Genomic DNA, 17,467 nt, shown 5'->3' on the forward strand with positions numbered 1-17,467 from the left:
CAGAAAAATGGCAAAACCAAAGTAGCCGAGCTGGCCCGATTATTAAGGGCGAACTCAGCCAAAGGCAAAAAGGACACCCAATCATCCTGATCAGCAGAAACAAAGCATCTCAGATATGTTTCCAAAGTCTGATTAGTTCATTCGGTTTGGCCATTTGTCTGAGGATGGAAAGCCGAGGAAAAAGACAAATCAATGCCCATCCTAGCACAAAAGGCTTGCCAAAACCTCGAAACAAACTGGGAACCTCTGTCCGAAACGATGTTCTCCGGAATGCCATGTAAACAAACCACATGCTGGAAAAACAATGGCACCAAATCAGAGGAGGAAGGCAATTTAGACAAGGGTACCAAATGGACCATCTTAGAGAAGCGATCACAAACCACCCAAATGACCGACATCTTTTGAGAGACAGGGAGATCCGAAATAAAATCCATAGAGATATGCGTCCAGGGCCTCTTCGGGACCGGCAAGGGCAAAAGCAACCCACTGGCACGAGAACAGCAGGGCTTAGCCCGAGCACAAGTCCCACAGGACTGCACAAAAGAACGCACATCCCGCGACAAAGACGGCCACCAAAAGGATCTAGCCACCAAATCTCTGGTACCAAAGATTCCCGGATGACCAGCCAACACCGAACAATGAACCTCAGAGATAACTCTACTAGTCCATTTATCAGGGACAAACAGTTTCTCTGCTGGGCAACGGTCAGGTCTATCAGCCTGAAATTTTTGCAGCACCCGCCGCAAATTAGGGGAGATGGCAGACAAAATTACCCCCTCTTTGAGAATACCCACCGGCTCAGGAACACCCGGAGAGTCGGGCACAAAACTCCTTGACAGGGCATCAGCCTTCACATTCTTAGAGCCCGGAAGGTACGAAACCACAAAATCAAAACGTGAGAAAAATAATGACCATCGAGCCTGTCTCGGATTCAACCGTTTGGCAGACTCGAGATAAGTCAAATTCTTGTGATCCGTCAAGACCACCACGCGATGCTTGGCTCCTTCAAGCCAATGACGCCACTCCTCGAATGCCCACTTCATGGCCAACAACTCTCGATTGCCAACATCATAATTGCGCTCAGCAGGCGAAAACTTTCTAGAAAAGAAGGCACATGGTTTCATCCCCGAGCCATCAGAACTTCTTTGCGACAAAACAGCCCCTGCTCCAATCTCAGAAGCATCAACCTCGACCTGAAACGGAAGCGAAACATCTGGCTGGCACAACACAGGGGCAGAAGAAAAACGACGCTTCAACTCCTGAAAAGCTTCCACAGCCGCAGAAGACCAATTGACCATATCAGCACCCTTCTTGGTCAAATCAGTCAACGGTTTAGCAACACTAGAAAAATTACTGATGAAGCGACGATAAAAATTAGCAAAGCCCAGGATCTTTTGCAGACTCTTCACAGATGTCGGCTGAGTCCAATCATAAATGGCCTGGACTTTAACAGGGTCCATCTCGATAGTAGAAGGGGAAAAAATGAAACCCAAAAATGAAACCTTCTGAACTCCAAAGAGACACTTTGACCCCTTCACAAACAAAGAATTCGCACGAAGGACCTGGAACACCATTCTGACCTGCTTCACTTGAGACTCCCAATCATCCGAGAAGACCAAAATATCATCCAAATATACAATCAGGAATTTATCCAGGTACTTTCGGAAGATGTCATGCATAAAGGACTGAAATACTGATGGAGCATTGGAAAGCCCGAATGGCATAACCAGGTACTCAAAATGGCCCTCGGGCGTATTAAATGCTGTTTTCCATTCATCGCCCTGTTTAATACGCACAAGATTATACGCACCACGAAGATCTATCTTGGTGAACCAACTAGCCCCCTTAATCCAAGCAAATAAATCAGACAGCAGCGGCAAAGGGCACTGAAATTTGACTGTGATCTTATTAAGAAAGCGGTAATCAATACAAGGTCTCAAAGAACCATCCTTCTTGGCCACAAAAAAGAACCCTGCTCCCAATGGTGACGACGACGGGCGAATATGACCCTTCTCCAAGGATTCCTTTACATAACTCCGCATAGCGGCGTGCTCTGGCACAGATAAATTGAACAGTCGGCCCTTAGGAAACTTACTACCAGGAATCAAATTGATAGCACAATCGCAATCCCTATGAGGAGGTAGGGCACTGGATTTGGGCTCATCAAATACTTCCCGGTAATCCGACAAAAACTCCGGGACTTCAGAAGGGGTGGATGACGAAATAGACAAAAATGGAACATCACCATGTACTCCCTGACAACCCCAGCTGGACACAGACATAGATTTCCAATCAAATACTGGATTATGGACCTGTAGCCATGGCAACCCCAAAACAAACACATCATGCAGATTATGCAACACCAAAAAGCGAATATCCTCCTGATGTGCAGGAGCCATGCACATGGTCAATTGGGTCCAGTACTGAGGCTTATTCTTGGCCAAAGGCGTAGCATCAATTCCTCTCAATGGAATAGGATACTGCAAGGGCTCCAAGAAAAAACCACAGCGCCTAGCAAACTCCAAATCCATCAAATTCAGGGCAGCGCCTGAATCCACAAATGCCATAACAGAATAGGATGACAAAGAGCAGATCAGAGTAACGGACAAAAGAAATTTGGACTGTACCGTACCAATGGTGGCAGACCTAGCGAAACGCTTAGTGCGCTTAGGACAATCGGAGATAGCATGAGTGGAATCACCACAGTAAAAACACAGCCCATTCCGACGTCTGTGTTCTTGCCGTTCAGCTCTGGTCAAAGTCCTATCACATTGCATAGGCTCTGGTCTATGCTCAGATAATACCGCCAAATGGTGCACAGCTTTACGCTCACGTAAGCGTCGATCGATCTGAATGGCCAAAGACATAGACTCATTCAGACCAGCAGGCATGGGAAACCCCACCATGACATCCTAAAGGGCTTCAGAGAGACCCTTTCTGAAAATTGCTGCCAGGGCACATTCATTCCACTGAGTGAGTACAGACCACTTCCTAAACTTCTGACAATATATCTCTACCTCATCCTGACCCTGACACAGAGCCAGCAAGATTTTCTCTGCCTGATCCACTGAATTAGGTTCATCATAAAGCAATCCGAGCGCCAGAAAAAACGCATCAACATCACGCAATGCTGGATCTCCTGGCGCAAGGGAAAATGCCCAGTCTTGAGGGTCGCCACGTGACAAAGAAATAATGATTTTCACTTGTTGAACAGGGTCACCTGAGGAGCGAGGTTTCAAAGCAAGAAACAATTTACAATTATTTTTGAAATTCAGAAACTTAGATCTATCCCCAAAAAACAAATCAGGAATAGGAATCCTAGGCTCTAACATTGGATTCTGAACCACAAAATCTTGAATGTTTCGTACCCTTGCAGTGACATTATCCATACAAGAGGACAGACCTTGAATGTCCATATCTACACCTGTATCCTGAACCACCCAGAGGTAAAGGGGAAAAGAGAGACAAAACACACTGCAAAGAAAAAAAAATGGTCTCAGAACTTCTCTTATCCCTCTATTGAGATGCATTAGTACTTTGGGCCACCTGTACTGTTATGACCTGGTGGTCAGGACAATCATGGACCTGGTGGTTAAGAGCACACGAAATGACCTGATAGTTACTGATAATATAGGACGAGCTCTGAGACGTGGGAACTCTGCTGACCACAATCCCTAATCCTATCACACACACTAGAAATAGCCGTGGATTGCTCCTAACGCTCCCTATGCAACTCGACACAGCCTAAGGAACTAGCTAGCCCTAAAGATAGAAAAATAAAGCCTACCTTGCCTCAGAGAAATTCCCCAAAGGAAAAGGCAGCCCCCCACATATAATGACTGTGAGTAAAGATGAAAATTACAAACACAGAGATGAAATAGATTTAGCAAAGTGAGGCCCGACTTACTGAACAGACAGAGGATAGGAAAGGTAGCTTTGCGGTCAGCACAAAAAACTACAAAAAGACCACGCAGAGGGCGCAAAAAGACCCTCCGCACCGACTCACGGTGCGGAGGCGCTCCCTCTGCGTCCCAGAGCTTCCAGCAAGCAAGACAACAATCAAAATAGCAAGCTGGACAGAAAAATAGCAAACCAGAGAAAAACAAGCAGGAACTTAGCTTCTGCTGGGAAAACAGGTCACAAGAACGATCCAGGAGTGAACTAGACCAATACTGGAACATTGACAGGTGGCATGGAGCAATGATCTAGGTGGAGTTAAATAGAGCAGCCAGCTAACGAATTAACCTCGTCACCTGTGGAAGGAACCTCAGAAGCCGCAGCCCCACTCACAACCACCAGAGGAAGCCCATGGACAGAACCAGCCGAAGTACCATTCATGACCACAGGAGGGAGCTTGACAATAGAATTCACAACAGACCTGGGACTTAATTCCCAGTGATGGGATAGTACATCATATGCGATCGGCCGCACTCACAGTGGGAGCGCGACCGATCGCAGCCGGCTGTCAGCTGATTATCGCAGCTGACATCCGGCACTATGTGCCAGGAGCAGTCACAGACCGCCCCACTCACATTAAGCACAGCACACTGCGATCAAACATGATCGCAGTGTTCCGGCGGCATAGGGAAGCATCCCTCCCTGCGTGCTTCCCTGAGACCCTCGGAGCAACGTGATGTGATCGCGTTTCTCCGAGGGTCTCCTACCTTCTTCTCCCTGCAGGCTCCGAATCCAAAATGGCCGCGGGGCTGCATCCAGGCCCTGCAGGGAGGTGGCTTCACAGCACCTGCTCAGAGCAAGCGCTAGTAAGCCTGCAGCCCTGCATGTCAGATCGCTGATCTGACACACAGTGCTGTGCAAAGTTTCAGATCAGCGATCTGACCCTATAACATGATGCCCCACCCCTTCCCCGGGCAATGTTGTAAAGTAAAAAAATATATATTCACATGTGTAAAAAAAAAAATTTCAAATAAAGAAAAAATATATATATATTGTTCCCATAAATACATTTCTTTATCTAAATAATACAAAATAAATAAAAGTACACATATTTAGTATCGCTGCGTCCGTCCTATAAAACTGTCCCGCTAGTCAACCCCTTCAGCAAACGCGGTAAAAAAAAACGAGGCAAAAAACAACGCTTTATCATCATACCGCCGAACAAAATGTGGAATAACACGCGATCAAAAAGATGGAAATAAATGTCCATGGTACCGCTGAAAACGTCATCTTGTCTCGCAAAAAAAGAGCTGCCATACAGCATCATCAGCGAAAAAATAAAAAAGTTATAGTCCTCAGAATAACGCGATGCAAAAATAATTATTTTTTCTATAAAATAGTTTTTATCATATAAAAGCGCCAAAACATAAAAAAATGATATAAATGAGGTGTCGCTGTAATCGTACTGACCCGAAGAATAAAACTGCTTTATCAATTTTACCAAACGCGGAACGGTATAAACGCCTCCCCCAAAAGAAATTCATGAATAGCTGGTTTTTGGTCATTCTGCCTCACAAAAATCGGAATAAAAAGCGATCAAACAATGTCACGTGCCCGAAAATCTTACCAATAAAAACGTAAACTTGTCCCGCAAAAAACAAGACCTCACATGACTCTGTGGACCAAAATATGGAAAAATTATAGCTCTCAAAATGTGGTAACGCAAAAAATATTTTTTGCAATAAAAAGCGTCTTTCAGTGTGTGACGGCTGCTAATCATAAAAATCCGCTAAAAAACCCACTATAAAAGTAAATCAAACCCCCCTTCATCACCCCCTTAGTTAGGGAAAAATTAAAAAATTTAAAAAAATGTATTTATTTCCATTTCACAGGGGGAGCGCGGCCGATCGCGGCCGGGTGTCAGCTGCTTATCGCAGCTGACATCCGGCACTATGTGCCAGGAGTGGTCACGGACCGCCCCCGGCACATTAACCCCCCGGCACACCGCGATCAAACATGATCGCGATGTGCCGGCGGTACAGGGAAGCATCGCGCAGGGAGGGGGCTCCCTGCAGGCTTCCCTGAGACCCCCGCAGCAATGCGATGTGATCGCGTTGCTCCGGGCGTCTCCTACCTTCCTCCCTGCAGCAAGTCCCGGATCCAAGATGGCCGCGGATCCGGGTCCTGTAGGGAGGGAGGTGCCTTCCCAAGTGCCTGCTCAGAGCAGGCACTTGGTAACGCTGCAGCGCTCTGAGACAGATCGGTGATCTGTCAGAGTGCTGTGCAAACTGGCAGATCACGGATCTGTATTGTCCCCCCCTGGGACAAAGTAAAAAAGTTAAAAAAAAATTTTACAAGTGTGTAAAAAAATTTTTGAAAAAAAATCCTAAATAATGAAAAAAAAATATATATATTATTCCCATAAATACATTTCTTTATCTAAATAAAAAAAAACAATAAAAGTACACATATTTAGTATCACCGCGTCCGTAACGACCCGACCTATAAAACTGTCCCACTAGTTAACCCCTTCAGTAAACACCGTAAGAAAAAAAAAAAAAAGAGAGACAAAAAACGCTTTATTATCATACCGCCGAACAAAAAGTGGAATAACACGCGATCAAAAAGACGGATATAAATAACCATGGTACCGCTGAAAATGTCATTTTGTCCCGCAAAAAACGAGCCGCCATACAGCATCAGCAGCAAAAAAGTAAAAAAGTTATAGTTCTGAGAATAAAGCGATGCAAAAATAATTATTTTTTCTATAAAATAGTTTTTATCGTATAAAAGCGCCAAAACATAAAACATGATATAAATGAGGTATCACTGTTATTGTACTGACCCGAACAATAAAACTGCCTTATCCATTTTACCAAACACGGAATGGTATAAACGCCCTCCCCCCCCCCCCCCCCCAAAGAAATTCATAAATAGCTGTTTTTTGGTCATTCTGCCTCACAGAAATCAGAATAAAAAGCGATCAAAAAATGTCACGTGCCCGAAAATGTTACCAATAAAAACGTCAACTCATCCCGCAAAAAACAAGACCTCACTTGACTCTGTGGACCAAAATGTGGAAAAATTATAGCTCTCAAAATGTGGAGACGCAAAAACTATTTTTTGCAATAAAAAGCATCTTTTAATCTGTGACTAAAAAAACGCTATAAAAGTAAATCAAACCCCCCTTCATCACCCCCATAGTTAGGGAAAAATAATAAAATTAAAAAAATGTATTTATTTCCATTTTCCCATTAGGGTTAGGGCTAGGGTTAGGGCTAAGGCTAGGGTTAGGGCTAGGGTTAGGATTAGGGCTAGGGTTAGAGAAAGGGTTAGGGCTAGGGCTAGGGTTAGGGTTAGGGCTAGGGTTAGGGCAAGGGTTAGGGCTAGGGTTAGGATTAGGGCTAGGGTTAGGATTAGGGCTAGGGTTAGGGCTAGGGGTAGGGGTAGGGTTAAGGCTAGGGTTAGGGCTAGCGATAGGGCTAGGGTTATGGCTGCATTCAGTTGCAGTTGAAGTTCAGACTTTCAGCTTTCATTTGAGGGTATCCACATAAAAATTGGATGAAGGGTTTAGGAGTTTCAGCTCCTTAATATGTGCCACCCTGGATGAAGGAGTGCGTTACACTTTGAAACGCGTTGGTTAGTTTGGCCCTGGTGAGGCTCCATAGGCCAGTGACGTCACACGCTGCTTGTCAGTGTCGGCCATTTTTTTCTCACGCATCCAGGGACGCCACCGGCCAGGACATCTCTGGCACTGCACGAAGTAGCGGTAACTCGGCACCTGCTGCTGTCAGCACCTGAAGGTGCACGCTTACCCTCCTGAGCATACGGGTATTTTTCTGCCCTAGCTAGCGTCGGCGTGCGCAGGTCCCCCCTCACACTATCTGGAATGCGGCCAGCCCTTCAGTAATCCGGTATACACCTCCCTGGACTAGGTATGCAAAAACGTGCAAACAGGCATTAAACTGCATCTGTAACTAAATTGTGCACAAGGACTGCATTTTATATGAGCGCAACATAACGTGGTGTTGCTTGTGTGTATTATACAGGGCGACATGGCGGGTATGCATAGCAGTGTTGCAGATGAGGTGGTACATATGACTTGGTGGGTACGCATAGCAATGTTGCACATGAGGTGGTGCATATGACCTTTTAGGATAGAGGAGGTGATTATTTTGTCATTAGCTCCAGGCACTTGTAGCGCGGTATTTCTCATTAATTATTTGGTCAAAATTAGAAAAATGTTGTCTCTGTCCAAATATATATGGACCTAACTGTATACCTGAAGTGATGTAGCTTGCTATCTGACTTATGATTTGCTATGTTCTGTGGTTGCATAATTTTACAGTTGTTTTGTTGGACCCTGGATTTTTAAGAAACTGGCCACCTAGCATAGAATGACTAACCAGAAAATGACTTTCTTGTTATGATATATGCATTATAAGCCTTGTATTTTCTGCTTTGCCTGTCAGTGAGTGATAGTGTGCAACACAGCCATAACACTCCTGTCTGTATCTTGAGATTGGATTTGGGCCCACCAGACAAAGGAGTGACCTTGAAATGATTGTTGCCCATCCCTCCTCTAGACCACTATGTGTTTTTGGCCTGCAGAAGAGGACGCTACAAAAGTAGAGGTGACAATGGATATCGCAACTTCAAAAGTGTGCGTAAAAAGGCCTAATCTAGTTTATGTATTTTTATTTGGAAGTTTTTAATGCCAAAACTATACGTGGATAGAATTTCATTACTTTACATTCCACTACATTGGCTACAAAACCTGCATCAAAGCAGCACATGCGAAAGCACCCGTAGGAGACACTAAGGAAACCACTATTTAGGGGGCAATAAACAGTTTCATTCTTTCTGCTAAGCAGAGACATGGACATAATGAGAGCTAACTAATAGCTGCACAAATCCTAATTGAGAGTAAAGATTCAGGAATTAGTAAGTAATTAACACGTGAATATGTACTTTGTGGATGAGAATGGCTTCTATAGTGAGTTTATGCTTGCCAATTTAGTCTCCGCATAAGTAATAACTAAATCTGGAAATGATTAAGTACCTTATTAAAACCCTTCCCAGAAATAAATGTAGTAAATAGGCACATCATTTAAAGCTTAAACAAGCAGCCAAGAATCCATTGATGACGAAGAGTGGGCTTAAACATTCTCTAAAGGTACCGTCACACATAACGATATCGTTAACGATATCGTTGCTTTTTGTGACGTAGCAACGATATCGTTAACGAAACCGTTATGCGTGACAGCGACCAACGATCAGGCCCCTGCTGGGGAAAGTCCAGAACTTTATTTCGTTGCTGGATCACCCGCTGACATCGCTGAATCGGCGTGTGTGACGACGATTCAGCGATGTCTTCACTGGTAACCAGGGTAAACATCGGGTTACTAAGCGCAGGGCCACGCTTAGTAACCCGATGTTTACCCTGGTTACCATTGTAAAAGTAAAAAAAAAAAACACTACATACTTACAGTCCTGTCACGTCCTTCAGCGTCAGCTTCCCTGCGTCCCCCAGTGTCAGCGCCGGCCGGCCGTAAAGCAGAGCACAGCGGTGACGTCACTGCTCTGCTTTCCGGCCAGCGCTTACACAGTGCAGGGAAGCTGACGCTGGGGGACGCGACAGGAATGTAAGTGTGGCACCCCTAGGGGTATTTGCCACAAAAATAGTTACTGACACTAAATACACATACTAAAATAGCAAGACTGCAATACCACCTCCAGCCAGAAGAGGGAGCTCCAGAGACTCCCCTTGATCCATTCTGGTCTGAGAGAAGAACTGGCAGTTGGGCTAAGGAGCTGAAAGTGAGAGGTCATACAGCTGAATTTCTAACAGTCCTGTGACTGTTTCCAGGCCTAAATCACCGGCCTGAGGAGAAGAGGGACAGAGAAAAAGGACATTGTGAGAACCGGGTAGCATTAATCACTACCCAGAACAGGCGCAAAGACGGATACCGGATCCGTGGCTGTATTCATTATATATAATACAGCAACCGGAAAAACGTGAGGTGATATCAGCTTCACTAGGGCCGGACGCAGCAACAGTCACAGTTCCCATACAGACTCCGGTGACAGGACTGGTTGTAAATCCCTTTATGTTGAAGTAAACTGGTTAAATGTTTCAGTGCCTCAGTCTTTCATTTGGACAATAGCCATCTATCCAGGATCGGGATCATCACCGCTGGGAGAACCTGCTGCTGATCAAGTAAGTGCCTGTTCCCTCACGATACCCTTACACTGTGCATTGCCTGAGGCCACAGCACCGGGTCAAGCCACCCGTGACATACCCCTCAAGATACAGACCCCATTGGTCCGGTGCTGGGTACCCCGGTCTCCTGGGCGTCACATAAGTATGTAGTGTTTTTTTTTTACTTTTACAATGGTATCCAGGGTAAACATCGGGTTACTAAGCGCGGCCCTGCGCTTAGTAACCCGATGTTTACCCTGGTTACCCGGGGACTTCGGCATCGTTGGTCGCTGGAGAGCTGTCTGTGTGACAGCTCTCCAGCGACCACACGACGACTTACCAACGATCACGGCCAGGTCGTATCGCTGGTCGTGATCGTTGGTAAATCGTTAAGTGTAACGGTACCTTAAAGTCAATGTGTCTCTGCACATGTCAGCGTGTTTTCACGGACCGTGTGGCCGTTTGAAAAACACAGAGACATGTCAGTGTTTGTGGGAACGCACGGATCACACGGACACATTAAAGTCAATGGGTCCGTGTAAAACACGTACCGCACATGGATGCTGTCCATGTGCAGTACGTGTGCCGTGCAGGAGACAGCGCTACTGTAAGCACCTGTGCTGTGTGAGCGGTCACGTGGTCCCGCTCATTACAGTGAGGAATACAGTGCATATTCCTCACTGTAATGAGCGGGACCACGTGACCGCTCACACAGGACCTGCTGCCGGCGCTGAGAGGAGACATCGCTGGAGCTGGGTGTCGGTGAGTATTTCCTGGCAAGCGGGAAGGGGGGGGGGGCACAGGGGATGGGAGGCGGGAGGGGACCCACAAACTTTATTTTTAAGGGAAAAGAAAAAAAAAGATTATTCATTCCTTCTCTCCAGCGAACACTGCTGGGAAGAAGGGATGAATACCGCACGCAGGAGACAACGCTTAACTGTAGCGCTGTCTCCTACATGGTTCGTGTGGTCGTCAGTCGGCAAACGGGCGGCACACGGCTGCCGCACATGTGCCACACTGATGTGCTACGTAAGCACACGGACACACGGACACAGATAATTCCAGTACCGATTTTTCCGGTACCGGAATTATCTGGACGTGTGGGACAGGCCTAAGGCACAGTGCTTGTTTTCTTATGTAGAGTGGCCCCTCTCACCTACCATCTCCTTCTTCTTCACTAGATTGTAAGCTTCTGGTAGCAGGGTCCTCTTTCCAGTTACCATCATTAGTCATGTTTATTGGACTTTTCTACCATTTTGTCTACTTACATAACTCCCTATAGCAATTCATACAGTACTATAAACTCTGAACGTTTTCACACGTACACGGCCTCCGTATTAGGGGATGTTAAAACATTAATGACTGGAAGTCTTTATACCACTGGTGTGATATCCATGGGGCTTGACGCATTATTACATTTGGACCTGTTTTTTTTGTCTAGTTTTTGTGTTTTCATTTCATTTGTATCTTATTTTCCTTTAATTTTCTCCTTTTTTAAAGTATATTTTGTATGTTCACCATTGTGGGCAGAGATTAAAGGGAACCAGAAAAAAACTATTAGCGTTTTTTTTTCTGCAGCAAAACCTGATCTCTTGGGAGGAAAGAAGCTGCAAAAAAGCATGTCTTGGTTTTTCTTGCGTTTTCCTTGTGTTTTCTTGCATTTTTTGCTGCATTTTTGGCATGCTAGTTTGTTTTTTGTGCATGCTGATAAAGTTTAGTGTTGCAAAAAAAGGCCTCTTCTACAGATTCAGATTTGGGCACAAAAAACACAGCAAAACCAGTTACCTGCGTTTTTGCTGTATATTTTCAACTTTTTTTTCACCACCCATTCTTGTAAATGGGTGAAAAATGCTGAAAAAGCGCTGAAAGAAGTGACATGCTGCATTGTGTAAAAAAAACATGCAAAGCACAAAATCCTGATGGCAAAAAAAGCAAGGTGTGTGCATGAGATTTCTGAAATCCCATAGACTTTGCTAGTACTGTAATACGCAGCTGAACATTTGCATAAAAAAAGACTGCTAAAAACCTCTAGTGTGAACTTAGCCTATTATTGGGTAATCTGCAGGTTAATAGCTTTACTACCTTGCCTGACACATAGCCGAACGCTGCATTGAGAAAATGAACTTTATTCTCCCAGGGAACATTCGGCTTCAGTGCATAGCCAGTGTCAGTCAGGGCCGGGGACACGGTTACAGTCGCCACTCTGTATTCTCAGAGCGAATACGCCACCCTGTGATTGAAACCGAAAGCTGCCAGGGACAGAGGCGTAGCTAGGGTTTTGGTTCAGGGGGGGTGAAGCTTCTCAGCGGGCCCCTAACCAGGTATCCTTGATTACAACTCGGTGACGCGCTAGTGGAGGAGAACCTCAGCAGATGACCGTGCTATTACTGAAGATAATCTCTATGTAAAGACCAATATTTATATTACCGCCATATGGTCAGTGGTAGATACCAGCCCTGCAGAACATATAAGAGATCACAGCACAGTTACAGATAATGATTTACCGCTGACATTCTTTATGATTGAATCGTTCATTTTTCCCGTCTTTTCCATCTGGCCCAGACCGACATGACAACTTCTTCCAGCCAGAAATCGTCTGCAGAGAATACAACAAAGACTTATTTCACTTCTCATATTCCAGCCCCATCATCATCTATTCCCAACCTGCACAAACTCCTCTTCCTGCTGATACCCCAATACTGAGCCGCTGCTGCCGTATGTGTCCTTATTACTGCACCTGATACCCCAATACTGAGCTGCTGCCGTATGACTACCTCTTGAAGCTCATCAAGAGAATGCCAAGAGTGTGCAAAGCAGTCATCAAAGCAAAAGGTGGCTACTTTGAAGAACCTAGAATATAAGACATAATTTCAGTTGTTTCACACTTTTTTGTTAAGTATATAATTCCACATGTGTTAATTCATAGTTTTGATGCCTTCAGTGTGAATGTACAATTTTCATAGTCATGAAAATACAGAAAAATCTTTAAATGAGAAGGTGTGTCCAAACTTTTGGTCTGTACTGTATTTACTCTGAAATTTGTAGGAATAGCTATATAATCCGTATACATAGATGAGATTTTAGGAGTTCCATCATAGAATGAAGTAGCAAGACTGAGTCCAAGTATATTGAATATCTGCTCACCTAACCTGTAGGCATTTTGCAGTGTGAAATCTGGTGACACATCTGTTTTAATGAAAAACTAACAACAAAGCAACTTAGAACATGACAGCTTTGGTTACCATGAGCTCTGCCTCTGTAATGTGTCAGACATTTCGAGAGCATAATCCTATGTGTACGACGAATACTCGGTGACCCGGCGCTGTGTATACCTCAAAAGATGTTTCTTTTTCTTAAATACTTGGTGGAAGGATTAGACAGCAGCTGTTCCACAAAGTTCCTTTTCTGCTCAGTTCCCCTAAGAGTGAGACTCTCTCAATTATTAATGACAAATTTACAATTGTGTGGTTGCTCCTCTTTGAAGTCTGCTGGGGAATCCAGCCGCTGTCTGCCTCGCATGGCCATTCCTAATCAGAGTTAGCATGAGACAATGCGGCACATCTACTATTTCATGTCTGACAGTATAAGCGGCATGGAGATGGGCCCTTTTTTATTCATTATCGCTTAAGCAGGAGTTCAATTTATTGATTTGAAAAAGGTTAGTGACAATGCTCAATCCTGTATATAGCACAGTCGTTACAAGTCAGCTAGGGCTGATGGCTAACTTACATGTTCTCCTTCCATTTCATCGCATATTTTGGTGGTCAGTAACTCACGCCATGGTTTAAGAGTCTTCTAGTCCCTTAGCGTGAACTTACAGGGATACAGGGAATCTCTCAGCAGGACTTCAGCCCCCAAACTGCTTATATGCAAGTCCATCCTTACTTTAGCTAGCCAGTCCATTCTTCCGTTACCATGAAATCACTGTTTGAATCAATATCTAAGTGAGGCTGAAGTTCTTTCGATGTGTGGAAGCTCTTCCTTTGTCACTCCGGATCTAATCTCCACCCAACACTGCTGCCGTCTTCTGCTTGACTGACAGTTCTTTTGCTTAAAGTGAAGCGGAACCAGAGATGTCGGCCAAGCAGAATCTCTCTTCTGCATTCCATCACTTGTCTAAAGGCCATCTTCAGTATCAACAGGAGAGGAGCCTTTTCCACACTCATTGTACCTCCATTGCCCTGAGGTATCTTGGCCGCAGCAGTTCTGCTGTCCAACTATGGTTTCTTGGCTGCTTTGATCCCCAGGAGCACTTTACTTTGGAACCCCCGGGCCAAACACACTCAGGGGACCAGAAACCAAACTTCCGACAAATGACTCTATCTACACGTCTACTGTCCAGTATATATCACATCACAGATGTCTGTACATGCCGATGCACGTTCTTCGTAGGATGTTACAGCATCGGATGAGCTGTAGCTACAGTATAATGGATGTGTCCCTATTGAGAACAGCAGTGTAAATCTTCCCAGGCAATTTATTCAATGGCAAAATGCAGCAGGGAGCCTCCTGTACCAGTAACAAATAATCCAGAGTCCTGGCTGCCATATTCCACTATCAGCTGAATGGATGTGTGAATCTTCTTCCCTTTATGAGTACCACATGCCTGATCTGCAGTAGGGGCTTCACATCTGGGGGTCCCCTTTAGCATCCAGGGCTGCTGCACTCTGCGAGCTGCTGTTTTGTGAAAAGTGCAACTAAGAATCTATTCATTATATTGAATTCTGTGGCATTGGCCAACTAAGTGGCAAGTTACAAAATTTATACAGTGGTCGTGTTGCTATATGTTCATCATGCTACAAAGCACTGACATTACTCCTAAAACGAGGCTTCATGTAAGTAGAGGAATCCTTAGAAACTCATTTTATTTTTTCATAATTGAATAATACACGGGAAAAAGGAAACTTTGTAAGGCTAGGTTCACATTGCGTTAGGGCAATCCGTTAAGCGCATAGCGCTAACGCAATGTTTGTTTAGGGTCCGCGTTCGGCGTCCCTGCTAGCGCAGATCCCCGATCTGCGCTAGCGAGGGACGGACCTCGGACGCACCTCGGACGCTGCAAGCAGCGTCCGAGGTCCGTCACAAAAGAACGGCACATCGCTAGCGCGTGCCGAAAATGGCATGCGCTAGCGATGCGCTACGGGCACAAATCACATTGCTGTCAATGGGTGCGCTAACGGACTCGTTGCACGGCGTTAATTGCGACATTTTCGCCGTGCAACGCAGTCTGTTAGCGTTAACCCATTAACGCAATGTGAACCTAGCCTAATAGATGTTATTAGAGAAATCTGATTCTTTCTCCACCTTGACTGATCATTGAATCTCAAAATTCTCAATTCGCAGGTAAAATCAGTATTTAGTGAAGACACACTTTCCCATTACTGAGATATAAGATGACAGTTGGTGCTTACAAAGTTCTATGGAGAAATGTGTTTCAGGAGAACTTGCAGCAGAATATCTGCATCTAGCTCCACCCTCCTACTCCATGGAATCGTATAATCACCAACTGTTATCAAACGCCGCCTCTTCTATTTGGATAAAAGTGGGTGACATCTCCTACGTCATCCACGCAGAGCTTGACGTTTTGCGCCTGCACTGTGGAATCAGAGACCGGCTACGCAAAGTCATGTAATTCGCATGTGTCGGTTTTACTTTCTTGTCACCACCTCCCTGGCTGTTCAGTAGGGTAGAGTGAAGCACGTCTGCGAAGGTCTCCACTGTACAAACGCAAGACTTCCATCACCGTGTGGATGACGTAGGAAACGTCATCCGCTTTCATCCAAATACAAGAGGCGAAATTTCAAGGGACCGGAGCAGTTCTGAGTGTGATGTGGATTCTCACATCGAACCCGACCACACAATTTGCATGCAGCGAGGTACATGAATAAAGCACTTTTTCTGAGGTATGCAGGGGCAGCTATGAGGTTATAGAGGCGTTTGAGGAACCCCATTGACATTATCTTACAGGTGAAGGGCATTGTTTATAAGGCACAAAACTGGTGGCAAGTTCCCTTTAAGTTCCAATATCCCATTCGGCACTGCTGTAATAGTGTGTACTACTGACACAATGCACCATGGAAGTCTTGTAGTCCAAGTTCATTGACTGGAATGTTTCTGTACCAAAAAATGATGTTAACAAGCTTTTATTGTTTATAAATCAATAACTTATGTGAAATCGGCCAATTTTAGAACTTCCCTAAGAGCATTACTAATACTACTTGATTCATTAGGTCTCGGTAGGAGTCTACAAATCCCACAGGAAGTCCATTCATTTCTTTTAAACTTGAGTGCTGTTCAATAAGTACTCTGTCTAACAAAAGGATTAACGATGAATAATGAAAGACAATTACTTTACTAAGAGACCGCTTTGTCCTCTAACATACAGATGAGGCCACCTTGGAATTAATGAAAACCCCTCGCTGTTCCCTGCCTGACCTGTCCCAATCAGCGCCTACGAGGAGGAAGCGCAATGTGCAGCCGGTCACAAAGTGGAGCAAGAGGAATTTATCCTGGAGGTAAAGGTCGCCTTCATCTCTATTATACCACATTGTGAAGCGCGCAGAAAAGTAACATTACGGCTGTCTTCTCCCATGGCAAAAATGAAACAAAAATCTTACAAAATCTGCACATTTTATATACTGGTTTTATTGTGTATTTTCTGCAGATTTTATCCTATGCATTGTAAAGACTAAAATCCGCATGTGTGTAATTTTCCTGTGTCTAATGACTGCTGTGTAGTGTGCGCTATGTATGTATGTGCGCTGTTGTGAATTCAGCTTTTGGGCTCCTTCCGGTGGTTGTAGAGGGTAATGCAGTTGTGCCTGGACTGCAGGATTGGACAGGTGTATCTACTAATTGCAAAACTGACTGGGGTATATAGCTTTGCAGGACTCTTTAGTCCCTGCCAGTTGTCCATTGTTTTTGGAGGATTCACATCCCTTCTGGTCTCTCCTGTTCGCTGTGCTTTTCTTCAAAGATAAGTCCTGGCTTTTTTTTTGCTGTCCACCTGCTGTGGACCTTATAGTTCTGTGCATTTCCATGTTTTGTCTTGTCCAGTTTTGTCTGTGAAGTATTTTTTGCAGCCTTGCTGTGTCTCTGGAGATGCAGATATACCCTCCATTTTCTGTGGTGGATATTTTCTAGTGTTTTAATACTGACCGCATAGTACTCTGTTCTATTCTCTCTATTTAGCTAGTATGGACTCCTATGCTAAATCCTGATTTCATGTCTGCGTGTGTTTTTTCCCCTCTCCTCTCACAGTTAATATTTGTGGGGGGCTGTCTGTCCTTTGGGGATTTTCTCTGAGGCAAGATAGGTTTCCTGTTTCTGTCTTTAGGGGTAGTTAGTTTCTTAGGCTGTGTCGAGGGG

General features: G+C 44.8%; 1 protein-coding gene across 2 annotated transcripts in view; it reads left to right on the forward strand.

Annotated features, from left to right (window-relative positions):
* The window catches only part of MMP17 (matrix metallopeptidase 17), a 281,400-nt gene that overhangs the window by 218,065 nt on the left and 45,868 nt on the right, over positions 1-17,467 (forward strand). For both annotated transcript variants that reach the window (XM_069756062.1, XM_069756063.1), the window contains exon 3: positions 16,485-16,614. In XM_069756062.1, coding sequence (XP_069612163.1) covers positions 16,485-16,614 — 130 coding nt within the window. The remainder of the gene's footprint in view (positions 1-16,484; positions 16,615-17,467) is intronic.

The sequence above is a fragment of the Ranitomeya imitator genome, chromosome 1, assembly GCF_032444005.1.
Source record: "Ranitomeya imitator isolate aRanImi1 chromosome 1, aRanImi1.pri, whole genome shotgun sequence".
Lineage (NCBI taxonomy): Eukaryota > Metazoa > Chordata > Amphibia > Anura > Dendrobatidae > Ranitomeya > Ranitomeya imitator.